Here is a 14,119-nt window from a genome sequence, read left to right as displayed (position 1 = left end):
GACAAAAACTGACAAAACGTTACATGCCTCATACTTCACATATCCTACCTTGTTCTGTTTTTAGATTTAGGTTGTGCTCGCACATACCTGTAATCCCAGCTAAGCTACTAAGCAGGTTGAGGCAGTAGAGAGTTTGAGACCAGCCTGGGCAATTCAGCAAGACTTTGCCTCAAAATAAAAAGGACCAGGGAGGTAGAGCACTTGCCTGGCATGCATAAAAAAAGAAAAAGAAAAGGAAAAAGCTTTTAACTACTCAGAGAATCATGTAGGCTACCATCTTAGAGTTAAGGAAAACAAACCAAGCAAGCACATTTGTCCATAATATTTTAATACTTTTCCACTTTTAAATACTGGTTTAAATTTTTTGATTGTAACATGGAAGATCCAACTTTATTATTTTTTTAAAAACATCAGAATCATAAAGCTATTATAGTTACACTCAATACACTCCCAAGGTACTTTAAAATGATGTTTTGATTCTGCAGATAAACAATGACAATAAGCCAAGTACACCATCAGTACAACCTGGACTAAATACTGGTGAAGTGTTTTAATCAGACAAAAAACCGATAAGCTTAAAGATGACCAGCGTAATTTCAGAGGAGACAATAATCTCCTCTTTCACAGGACAGCCCTCGGCCCAACTAAAAATTTTTTGATAGCAATAGACACTGATGTACAGGTGTACAATCAGCCGATGAAACTGAACAAATGGGAAATCTGTTCTTCTTTGCCCTCATTTTTCTTTTCTTACCGCTTCCCCTCCTTCCTCCCCTCCTCAGCTGGCTGCACTCCAATCCCAAACCAGCTGCTGCTCCCCCTCCACTACATAATCCAGAGTCCTGAATTCCAAATGAAACTGCTCTGGTCCTGTTCCATGAGCACAGGGACAAAACCACTGATCACCAATATTCTTTAGGTTCTTAACAGCATGAAGAAGTGATTGAGTAGAAAGTAGAGTAAAGGGGTAATTTTTCTTTTTTTTTTTTTTTTTTTTTGCTTAGGGGAAGAAAATGATCTGTGGATGAGAAAATGTACTTTGTACACAGGAATTAGCCAAATGAAAATAATCCTAAAGGGCTGAAACACCAAGGCTGGTACCTTTCCAAATTTCACCTCCTCTAAAATATTTCCATCTTGCTGAACTCATTTCTAAATCTGATTGGGCAGGCAGGATTAACTCCAGTAAAGTACCAGTACAGTTATCTAAAGGTAACATTTATCTTTTCATTCTTTTTTATACAAATATTTTAATGTAATCATTTTATTTACAGAATAAATTGCAAAAAGTATATCATCACATTTAGTGCAAATGCAACTAATGATAATTAGATTTTGATACTGTTTTGTAAACTTTCTATACCTTTGTAAAATATAGTTATCCGATTTAGTTATGAAAGAGTAACTTGTCTGTTTTCACGATGTTACCAGACATGGCAAACAGAAACACAGTGGGCGTGATGAATCATACCGACGATTCCCTTCAGCGCCTACCAGTGAATGAACTGCCCTCCCAAACCCTCCCATTCTCCCATCCCAATCCCACAGCTGACTGTAAAATAAAATACACATTTGAGGTATAAACTTTTTTTTAAACATCACAATATAAAATGTTAACTGGTGAAGTAGTAAACTGGTATGATAATTTGTCTTACTTGCCTTGCTAGCATCACCACCGTGTAGGCACTTCTCCACACAGTCAGATTATGAATAGCATTTCTCTGTAATAAGGCATATTCCATGCACATTGTTTAGAGAAAGGTAAATTAAAAAATAGAAAAGATTTATGGAGCATGAAATCTACGTGCATGTAAAGTAAGCATATGTTTTATATGTATTTTTCTCTCTGTACAGAATAATAAATATCACTACATCTGATGCAAGTAATTCACTTCGAGGATTCTGCATTATTAAGTGATCAGGCTGATCCCATCATTAAATTATCACCTTGCATTTATCTTTAAGAGTCCATTACCATGTAGCCAAATGGAATATATACAGGACATGTTTTATGTGACATGATTTTCTGCTTTACAAAATGAGTCTGGTTTCTGTGTTTCCAAGGAGATGAGTAAGTCAACAAAGCATCTAAACAATGCCTCTGTTTTACACAAACACACTGGTGTGTAAACACGGTGAAGGTCTGAAGTGGGCAGTCATTTTGACTTCAGTGAGTACCATTCCTTGCCTCAACTCCATGCTTCAAGGTTTTTCACAGAGGACTAAAACTAAAAAGGCGTTTTACATGTTGAGTTCTTATAGCAACTAAGGAAAGCATATCAGTTTGAGTGAGTGGAGTCCTTTGCTGGGCTGCTGAAATCTGTGATCAAGAGGCAAACAGGAGCAACTGCACAGATTTTCTGTGTACACCCTGCAACCTATCTTTTAAAGCAACCTGAACTAGGGGAAGCAAACATGTGTTACAGAATACTAGATATATAGGTTGAATCAAATGTTGAAACAGGCCGATTTGCCTTAACAAGTATACTGTGTATTCTGTTACAAATCTCAGAAAAACATAAGCTCATTTTATCCTGACCATTTTACCAAAAAGCATTCAATACCCACAAAATCTGTACAGATGTTTCTGTCTAGAGGCAGGCAGAGCCAATTTAAGAATTACCAACTGTGTAACAAACTCCAAACGATCTGTAGCACACAGGGTACAACTAAAACAAACAATGGAAATACAAAGGTATGGGGGAGATAAAGCTTTTCACTCTTCCTCCATCAGAACCAAGGTTCTTCATAGGAGTAAGACCACAGAAAAGGCAAAATCACAGGTTACTGCCAGCCCTCAGTTATTAAGACACTTACATGACAACATGAATCATTATAGAAATCAGCAGCAATGAATTCTATGATTATACAAAGCAAAAAAGTCAAAAAATTTTGGACACGGATTGACTGTAGGCCTGAAGAATAACCCCATCTGGACATCTGGTGCACAGAAAGCACATGCCCATGTGCATTCCACCTTTTGTGCTTTGCTTTTGTGCACAAAACCTGATAGAACTGAGGATCTTAAGCTAGATCACAGTAAATTAAAAACTCTGAAAAAGTTCCCCAAAATTAAAGCATCAATTCCTAGTTGTGATTGAGAGTTGATTTTTTTCCTCTTCTAGGAGCAAGCAAATAAAAATATAGCCACACACATGTAATTGTACATGTATCTAGAGCACATGCTGAGCGAGGAGATCTATGAGGAGACAGCTAGTGTTAGAGCTCAGCTTCACTACTGCAGTATCTCTTCATTTGTGTACACAAGCCCAAGGTGTTGGGTCACAAACAAGGCTGTAGATCCTATGTTCCAGCTTAGGGTATTCAACTTTAACTTTTTTCTCCAACATGGAATGTCACACAGCCTTGCTTCAGTCACTGCAGAAAAGAAAACAACAAATGAAAACCTCAGCTTAATACTATGAACAGCTGCAAGACTACAACTGAGTCCCCCACCCTCCAGGTTCATGGGGTGCACGGAAGGTCTAGTGAAATTTTTCTTTTATAAATGTTTATAAATGTTAAGATTTTTTAGGGTTATGGTTAAAATTGTTAACCTTAGATACTTGAAGTGTATCCCCTACGAAAGGAAGAAAAATTATACAGAAATATTTTGAAAATTAGAAAAAAACTGAAAGAACAATGTGTAATCACAAATCTCTGGCTTTTTATCCCATAAACTGGTATTTTCTTCCTCTGAGCCCTCAGTAAAACCATTCTATGTAATACCATTAATCAAGAACTTAAGAAATTTACTCAAGCTGTGGGAGAGAGTTTTGTCTTACACAACAAAAAAGCTCAGGCCCTCTAAGTTTTGACATGTTTGAAACATGTTTAGACTTCATTAACTCTTTACAGAACTTCTCTAAAGGTGATACACTAGTGCAAGTTAGTATATTTCCTGCATCAAAATTAAGAGTGTTAAGTTTGCTAGGGTTTCAGTGCTAGGATCCACATTAAATATGTATCTTCCATAATTATTATGAGGGAAAAAAAATGCCACTTTGGGTTACCAAAAATTTTTACCATGTGTTAAGGTCTGAATTTGATCTCTATCAGAAAGAAGTTCAATCCACAGTGATACCTCAGCTGTCAAATGGCTCCAAAGTCAAACCTTCCACTACTCGAATGGCAAAGTGTGAGAAAAATCTGCTTGGTGTTTGTAACTCTGCTCAACAGCTGAATCAAATATCTGACTTGAGGGACTGGGGATTTAGCTCAGTGGTACAGCACCTGCCTGGCAAGCACGAGGTTGTGAGTTAGATTCCCGGTACTGGAAAAAAAAAAGAGAGAGAGAAAAATCTGACTTGAAAAGACCTGGACAGTCCAAGAGTGAGTCATGTGCTGTGTCTTGCCACAGACACAAGGGGCAACACTTCCGTCTAAGCACCGCTCTCACCCAGACAATAGACAGTGCTGTGTTAATTCAAACATTCGTCACTGTGCGTTTTTTGAGTAAAACATCATGACCTTGGCTCCAAAGGAAGTGATATTAGCAGTAAAGCTAAGAGGAAAACTTTGAGAACCGTAACAGAGTTAAAAAAGAAATCATTATGAAATTTGTTAACATCTTGGAAAAATGAATTTATAAGTGTAGACAATTTCTTGGTTTTCCATTATTTCTTATGGGGAAAAAAATGTTCCGTTCTCAAACTTTTTGGTGTTTCAACACAAATTTGGACTGAGTTGAGTTGACAACTGAGGTATCACTGTATCCTCGAAGAGCTAGGGCTGAGTTCTGGCCAGTGAATCTTTTCAGTTATACCCTGTATTACATATTCGCCTACCAACAAACAATGCTACCTTCTACAGAGATATATTTTTGTTGTTGTTGTTTAGACATGGCCTCACTATGTAGTTCAGGCTGGCCCTAAACTCACTATACGGCCCAGGCTGGCCTCAAACTCGTGGCAATCCTCCTGCCTTAGCCTTCCAAGTACTGGGATTATAAGTGTGTATCACCATGCCTGGTTGAATTTTTAAAAAAAGATTCAATCTCCTCCCTTTCTAGGTCCACTAAAGAAAAATGTGCATATATGTGTTCTCACATATACATGCATATGTACAGTCAATAAAATAGTGCTCCAATCCAACATCTGGAGACAAATGCTGTTAATATCCTAGTATGTTTATTTCAAATGTTTAAAACATTATTCTTTTTTTTTTTTTTTTGGTAGTGGGAATTGAACTCAGGGCCTTGCAGTTGCTAGGCAGGTGCTTGTGCCGCTGAGCTATATCCCCAGCCCTAAAATATTATTCTTAAAGATAGCTGACAGCATATTCAACACACTGCTACAATCTGATTTCTCTTGTTCAATATGAGGTTCTACTTTTTTCTTGCTTAGCCTGAACATCTAAGCTGTTCTGGTAAAAAAAGAAAGATAAAACATCAAGGAGGAGGCCTTTCAGTAAGAAGAAGGCGAGAAAGAGTGAGGACAGATGTTTGGTCTTTGTTAAGGTGAAATGCTCTCAATCTTAAGGCCACAGCAAGATGCACATTGCTAAGTCTGTTATGGTCATGAGCCACCAGTTCCTGATTTATTTAATAAATATGGCACAGAGAAAGAACTAGTAGGTAATGTGTCCAAATATAGCTGTAACAGTTCTAAAGCACAAAGTACTCTAAAAACAGTCAAAGCATTTACGCGGCACACTTAAAGCACGAAGAGACAGAATCCCTAACAGATCAGGCTTTCCAGTATGAGCCATTCAGGTAAGATTAGAATCTGCCCAACATCTCTCCTGTAACCCTTCTCCTAGGACAAGCTAGGTATCCCAAATGTCAATGAGGTGACACTTGTGTTAGTATCTGACAAACATTTAGCCTTTGTGGCTTTTTTTTTTTTTTTTTTTTAAGAAAGTTACACTATAAACAGCGTTAGAAATCAGACTCAATGGACCAAAACATACAAAACAAAACACAATTAAAACTGCACTGTGAAACAGACAGGGGTGAGGCAGGAGGAGGGAGAACATCTACCACGCTGGGAAAAGCCTGAGGTTTGTTTCATATGGTAAGAAAGCATGTGGAAATAGACACTTTAATCCACCATACTGCTAGTGCCGTGGTAAATGAGAAACCTCTATGCAGGACAAGATCTACATTACAAATACACAAACCCCAAGCGTCTCCCGCAGTACCACAGGTACTAATTTATTCCACACAGCAGTTTTTTGTTTTTGAGACAGGGCCTTGCTTTGTAGTGAAGGCTGGGCTGGCCTTGAACTCACTAGCTCAGGTTGGCCTCAAACTCACAGTGACCGTATTCTCTACACAAAACTTCTAAATGTCATATGATATATGGATATAGTTGTAATGCTGTCCTAGCAAAAACTGAGAACAGATGTGGCAGCTCACAGTAATCCCAGCACTCTCAGGTAGGAGACTGCAAATCCAAGGTTAGTCTGGACAACTTAACGAGACCCTGTCTCAAAGTAATAAAAAAGGGCTTGGTATAGCTCAATGGGAAGGGCTTGGGTTCAATTTTCAGTACGGAGAGGGAGTGAGGGAGAGAAGAGAGGGAGGGAGGGAAGGAGGAAGGGAAGAGTAGACAGAACTTTAATAAATCTATCAAATGTAGACCTGGTCAGATAACGTATATTCATATCCATATCCATATAATATATATCTGTATATCCAAATAATGTATTTCATATTTACCAATATGAAAAATCTTCAAGATAAAATAAATGCAGATAGGTACATAGTGTTGTCCCCCGCAACACTTGGTACTGGAGACTGACCTCACTGCCTCACACTACCACTCTGTCATACATGATTCTACCACCCAGGGCTTTACCACTGAGCTATACTCACAGCCCTTTTCATTTATTTTTCAATTTTGAGAGAGTCTTGGTAGGTTGCCAGGCTGACCTCACACTTGAGAGCTTCCTGCCTCAACTTCCGGAGCACTTGGCTTTACAGGCATGTGCCATCATGCCTGATTTTCCTTTTAGCAAGACAAAACAGGGACTACACTTGTATTTCCTTGTTCAGATGTTTAAATACATCTCCAGGAAGATACACAAGAAATCAGTAACAACATATACAATAATATGGATCTAATATACAAACATTATAAAATACTGGTGGACAAAATAGGTGAGGAGAAGCATTTTAAACTTCTGAAACATGTTAATGTATCACTTCTTAAAAAATTAAAGATTCCAGCTCTTTGCATAAAGATGCTCATTGTTATCATTAGTTGACAGTAAATCTATAGAAGCAACTCAGGCATTATGGGATGGGTCAATAAATTCTGCAACATTCTTGTAACAGATATTAAAAGAATGAGATAGTTTTACTGTTTATTGGAAGACCATCAAGATTACTGCTAAATGAAAGAAAAAAGCTGCAAGATAGTAATTACGGAATGAATAGACTTTTTAAAACACTTCAAATATGTCAGTATGCACAGAAAGATCTGCAAGAACACATACCAAGAACAACAGCGGTTTTTGGGAAAGGAAAGAATAGAGGGAATTTGTACTTTTGAAATTCTATAGTTCTGTCATGGTAGAATTTCTTTAAATATTATCAGGTGGGAAAAATAATGAAGGAAGTTTTAAAGGCAACAAATTACAATCCTCTTATCTGGGTACATCAAAGAAGAGCAACTACTTTCAACAACTGAATTTAGTGTCTGTAAGGTCACAGTAGTCAATTTAAGTTTATGTATCTTCCAGTACCTGTTAATACTAGAACAAAATAGGCTTTCCTGCAGTTTTTTCTTGCACATAAGAAGTAAAGCGTTTTAGAAATTTAGGATACTCTCGCTTTGCCACTGCCCTTAACACTGAGGCTGGTGCCCATCCTCCAGGATTTACTGCAAGATAAAGGAAAATTAAATTGTATTAAGATACAATGCTCTATTGTATTAAGATACAATTGTATTAAGATACAATGCTCAAGAACACTTGGCATGCCTTAAAATTACAACTATTGATTCCTTAATACTAATGCATCAGATGCAATCAGACAGTAAATATGAAAGCATTTATTATCTTCCACAAATGTTCTCGGTTCTTTAGATGACATACAATATTACTATAGCAACACTGTAAGCATCAATTTCTATGCAATTAAATAGTAACTTACTCAGGTACCATTGTTTATTTAAGCATTTTATAGAGCTGAGTGTTTGATTATAGCAACTGCAGTGACAATGCAGATGCAGATGGGCATAGTAAGGACCCAAGCGATGAGAAAGGCTCTTTGACAGCGTGCTGATGTGAAATAAATATTGAAGTATCAGCTACCAAGGATTCAGCAGTGACGCAACAAAAGGAGAAAACCTTACTTCTCCACTGCTGTTTCTATTCTTAGTTATAAATACACTGTCAAACAAATATATAACAAAATAGTTCTTTCAACCAAAGATATATATGTGATAGTGACCTAGAGGTGAAGTTTTAAAATTCACCCCTTCAGCCCCAGCTTCAGAAATTTTCATGCACTTGTCTTCAGGTAAAATTAAGGTTATTATTAATTTTTAAATTAATGGGTACTTTTAAAGTCTCCCCCAAATTTTGATATACATTTCTCCAAATTCTCTAAAGGATAAGAAATTTAAAAAGGCATTTGGACAAAATGTTGAAAACAAAAAATACATACCATTAGCTACATAGGTAATCTTGCATAGAATGTTTTCCCTGCTTATCTCCTGGTCTCCCTCTGGTGGGCTTACCAAGGTTTGACAAATCATAGCAACATTTATTTTTGCACGAACACATCGGTTGTTTAGCTGTCAAAGCAAACAAAAAGAAAAATGTACCAGTGTAGCAGATATCCACTATTTTGTAATTTCCAGTGGCCTAATACTATATTAGTTTAACCAAAACCACAGCTCTTATCAAAATATCCAATGAAATCTTATAAGCACCAGTAAGTAATACAAAACTGGTGATTTGACACCAGGATTATCCCTCCGAAGTACTAAAATGAAGCTAAATCAAAGTAGAAACTAGTTTTGTAGTACCTGATAATTGCTTGAGAGGTAACTGGGAAGTAGCCTACAGATACTAACTATGCTGTCAGCTGTTTTACCAAAGCTGGGAAAGGAAGACAGCCCTGGTGGGATGTTCCCAGCCATGACTGTTGGTCTCAGACAATACAGGGGCTGTACTGTTCCACAGTCAATCTGACACGACGCAAAACCAAAAAAATATTATCAAACCAAGCAGCGGTGTCTGGGGGTAGGGAGTATTTACCCCCTTTGCCCTTGCATTGTGTATGTAGCTTTACACTGTACTTACAGGAGCACTGTCATGATCCACAGAAAAATTACAAACTATCCAAGTTTCAGGGTCATTTTCAGTCAAGGCTGGTATCTTTCGAATAGCAGAAAGATACAGTACATCTCTTTGAGAAGCAGGCCATACTCTCTGTGGAAAAATTAAAATTCTTCTGAAAATTTCAATTACTTTTTATGCAGATGTCAAGTAGGCTCAAAAACAAAACAGATATAAAATCAATTAAACGTCTTTGAAGGTGAAACTCATTTCAGGTGGAAAGGGTTAGAGAACATACCAAAGGGTTAATTACAAACACACTGTCAATGGCTTTTTGGGACAATATAATCAAAGGAATCATAGTCTATTTTTTTTTTAATTGTACAAATTTACCATTTTAACCATATTTTTAGTGTTCTGTTCAGTGGCACTGATTACATCACAATGCTACGTAACCATCACCATTATCTATTTCTGAAATTCATCATCACCACCCCAAAAAGAAACTGACAATGGCCTGCTCCCCACCTTCACAGTCCGGTGTAAAGTTCTGCTTAGAGACTAAAGACTCCTTTAGAACATATGTGAAAGAATTCCAAATCATTAGATCAAGTATTTCCACATTAAAGTACACATAGAAAAACATGTATGGAAATGACATAGAACTTAGGTCTCATCACCGGGACTACTTACTTTTATTATTTTGTAATTTTATTTTATTTTACTTGTCTTTTTGAGGCAGGGTCTTGCTATGCAGTTCAGGCTGGCCTTGAGCTCACTTTGTAGTTCAGGCTGGTCTTGAACTTGCGATGATCCTGTCTCAGCCTTAGAAGTGCTGGGATTACAGGTGTGTGCCACCATGCCCGGCTACTTACTTTTAAATAATAAACTTTTACCCTTTTAAAACTACTTTTACTTTGGGCATTTGGCACATGGACCTGAACTTAGCCCTTCTTATGCAGTTTCTTGATTACTGAGTGCAATAAATAGCCAATAACTTGATGTCAACATTATATACATCGTTTGCAAAATAAAATGATTTTTCTTTTGAAGATGTAAAATTTCATGAAGCTGATTAAAGCAGTGTTAGGCAAGTAATTTTTACTTAAATTTTGTTATATAAAAGACATGTTATTTTAATAATTTTATCTTTCAAACCTGCTACTGAACGCTCCTTTCTATCTACTGTTTCCCAGGCAGAATCTATATTCAGGTTGTTCCCAGGATCAATTATGTTCAGGTAACGAAGTTCTTTTGATTCTAAATTATTGGTCATTTGTCTTTACTACAAATATAGGCCAGTCAATTGATAGTTTAACATTAAATTTTAGATTTCACATTAGACCCAAACCTGTTTGCCTAAACAGAATTTCTGTTGTTAAACATGTCTTGAGCACCTACCTGGTAAAATGAAGCATAGCTCATAAATTACTCTGTCTCCGAGTGCTCTAGTTTAGGATCAACCTATCGGAGGTTGTGCTCAGCAACTTTCCTTGGTGTGAGACAATTCACTTAGATTACTTTCATATCTTTTAGTCTCAACATAGAATAATGCTACATGTTTCCTAACCCTTATTACTGTTGTCACAGGAAGTGCGATTGGTAACTATAACTTATTAACTACAAAGTCTAGACATGGAAAAGTAGTAAATGGTTCTCCGAAGGTCTCTCAATGGTTTCCTGTAAGTCTTTGCTAGACTTACACTGTGCATAAAGAGTAACTATAAAGCTTGAACAAACACTTGTTTCTAGACTGTGTTTCTTAGACTCTTGCCTAAACATTTCTTGCTCTAAACAAGCTGACATACCTTCATGAGTATTGTATAATACTCATGAATTAACAAAGTCTTTTGGTCATCTATATTCCTGTCAAATTTAACTCTATTTCCGAGTCTGAATTACATTGGCATCTTTTGGATAGATGAGCTATTTACCTTGTGCGTCTGATAAACGATGATTGCATTATCAGCTAATGTTTCCACCACATGAAAGTTTTCTATAGTTGCTGAAATGAAGAGAGTAATATTAGGACCAAAAAGACAACCGAACCTTTTCCTAGAATGTGATGAAGTTACTTATGTCCTAAGTCAATTACAAATATTCTTTATGGATAAAAGGAACATGTTCCTGTCCTACTTAAGCCAAATGCAAATGGAAGCTCATTAATTTTCGGACTACAGATTTCACTCAACATTCCAGAAATAATTGCACTCTTCGGACTACAGATCTACTTTCACTCTGCGGATGGTGCCTGTGAGGTCTTATCACCAAGAAGAAAATCTCATTTTCTTTAGCCCAATATTCACCTTCTACAGCAAGAAAGCAATTCTAATCACTACTACATTACTCAGGGTTCAAAAATCCCAAACAAGACAGCCCATCCTTCCTCCCAGTTTACTAAGGTTAAACTGTTTCATCTAGGGGCTTGTATCTGTGAAAAGGAATGCCAAACTACCAATAATAAATATCCTGTGATGTTCAGAAGCATGAAACTTGATGTCTAAAAGAAACATAAACACACTAAGAATAACTTTGACCATTGCAAGAGTCATCTAGGACTTAATATGGAAACAAAACAGTTTAGGGAAGCGTACACAATAAGAAAGAAATCGTTTTCGTCATGGCTTTTCCACTGAATAGGTCTGTGCTTTCTGACCAATCACTGGACCCACGTGAACTTTATCTGTATGTAAGATACCCACCTTCATGAGGACTTAGTAAGGCACTGGTTCAAATGACTCCCTCAATCTCTCTCTCTCATATATATATATTTTTAAAAAGACACAGTATTTTTTTAGTAAGCATTTTCAACAGTTAAAGATCCACTTAAAATAATGTATGGAGCTGAGGATGTAGGTAAGTGGTAGTGCCCTTGTCTAGCAAGCATAAGGCCCCAGGTTCAATTCCCAGTACTTCAATCAATCAGTCAACCAAAGATATATGATTCTCAGGCTATTTCCTATTCTAACTTTGCAAAGTATAGATCAGATGCAGAAAACCAGGTTGAATTTGCTATTAAATTCAAAACAGTGATGAGATTAAAATATATTATTAATGGCGTACTTTCCCAGTCATTGCGAACATCAACATTCCAGAAATAATTGCAGACTTCATGTCCCGTAACCCCTTTAACTGCATGAGTAGCTTTCAAAGGATCCAGAACAATCCCATTTTCTTCCACTTCTCTTCTATATACCTAAAAGACATTAAAAAGCTGTTTGAAAAACCAAACCCCTAAAGTACAAATGTTAAAGCATGCTTTTAGATTTAGCTGCTTTTTCTTATGAAAATGTATTTAATTTCTGCTCAAAGAAAAAATTTCAAGTTAATGGACAATGCAAACATTTTTCCTTTTTTATTATCTTTTTTTCAGGACACAAGGTCTTGCTATGTAGTCCAGGCTGTTCTCTGTGTACACCAAACTGGACTCAAACTCATGATCTTCCTGATCCAACCTCCCAAGTGCTGTGTAATCCACCATACTTGGCTACAAAAAAATACAGGACAAATCAAAGGTAAATGTCAACTATGAAAAACATATACAATAGTGAATGAATATGAGTTCTAAACAAATGCATGAAACTATTACTTACCAAACATTGTAAAAAATTATTTAACATAGCCAAGAAGGTCAGATTAAGCCTGGCAGAATGAAGGATGCTAATTTAAGGCTGCTTTGTTCAATGCTAAACGCCTAGCATTTAATTTAGAATAGTATTAGAAACACAGTAGGCATTCAGTATTTGTTGAATCAAGCACAAAAAACTAAAATGGCAAAAAGATTATAAACACATATTTTAAATACTTAAGTTGTATACCTTAAGTGCTGAGTAACATTAACTATTTCAAAATTACAGTTTCCTATTTTAAAGAACTCTGTGGTAAGGTCTTTGAGGAAATTAAGGACCATGTTGTCATGGAGAGAATTAGCTCTCAATTTATGGAGCCAGACAACATCAGGCTTTCATGCAGTTTCTCTTTCACAATCTGTTTTGCCAAACTACAATGCTTTTGACTCACGCTTTAGGGACCATCAGTTTACCAACAGCCCAAACTGGAAACTCTAGACTTCTGATTTCCCCCTCCAAGTACACACAGCTATTAAGCTTACTACTAATCTCTAAGGCATCCATCAAGATGACTTTTCCTCTCCTGCTTACCTGTTCAAGGTGGGCTTCCATCTCCTTGTGCCTGACTCATGGAATGGATGCCTTCGTCTTTAGTTTCCTTCCTATCTGTTTAATCTTCCTAAAATGATGCTTTGCAATACAGTGGTTAACCTACTGCTACAAACAACAGACTATTCCCCTTAGTGGGCTGCATTAAGCTTCCCATAATCCAGCCCCAGTTCTTTCTTTCTGATTTTGGCCTACAGGAGCACTTTTTTCCTACACCACAGTCCAGATGGAGAGGCTTTATCTAGACCATATTACTCCTTGTTCTTCTTCATTCCTTCACTTTCTCATTCCTAATGTGACTGAATGGTGAGTACAGAAGGAGGAAAAGAAAGGCTTAACTAGCAGTCTTCTTCATATCATCCTGGTCTGCTTTGTTTTTCTTCTGGTACCAGAAATTGAACTCATGACCTTGCACTTGCCAGGCAGGAGCTTTGCTGCTGAGCTAAATCCCCAGCTCCCCTGGTCTGCTTTGGAGCCTGCACCCACGAAGCACCTGTGGCTGTCCAGCTATGCTAGGAGCATCATGTTTAATTCCGTGGTGACGGGCTGGGGATTTAGCTCAGTGGCACAAGTGCCTGGCAAGCACAAGGTCCTGAGTTCGATTCCCAGTACCGCAAAAAAAAAAAAAAAAAATTCTGTGGTGACACATTAGCAAGATTTTGTGGAACTGATCTAAAGCCAGTCAGCTTACTACAACTATAGCTAACATT

At 37.1% G+C, this 14,119-nt stretch overlaps 1 protein-coding gene across 2 annotated transcripts in view; it reads right to left on the bottom strand.

Annotated features, from left to right (window-relative positions):
• Window positions 1-977: 977 nt before the first annotated feature.
• Window positions 978-14,119, bottom strand: part of Col4a3bp (collagen, type IV, alpha 3 (Goodpasture antigen) binding protein) — a gene marked incomplete in the record, with an annotated part of 127,382 nt that continues 114,240 nt past the window's right edge. For both annotated transcript variants that reach the window (XM_013514795.1, XM_013514796.1), the window contains 6 exon segments: window positions 978-3,378; window positions 7,690-7,826; window positions 8,615-8,744; window positions 9,256-9,384; window positions 11,166-11,236; window positions 12,295-12,427. In XM_013514795.1, coding sequence (XP_013370249.1) covers window positions 7,699-7,826; window positions 8,615-8,744; window positions 9,256-9,384; window positions 11,166-11,236; window positions 12,295-12,427 — 591 coding nt within the window.

Source organism: Chinchilla lanigera, unplaced genomic scaffold, assembly GCF_000276665.1.
Source record: "Chinchilla lanigera isolate Chin_1 unplaced genomic scaffold, ChiLan1.0 scaffold00024, whole genome shotgun sequence".
Classification (NCBI taxonomy): Eukaryota; Metazoa; Chordata; class Mammalia; order Rodentia; family Chinchillidae; genus Chinchilla; species Chinchilla lanigera.
The sequence above is the reverse complement of the archived record's forward strand: the minus strand, read 5'-3'. Positions and strand labels throughout refer to the sequence as shown.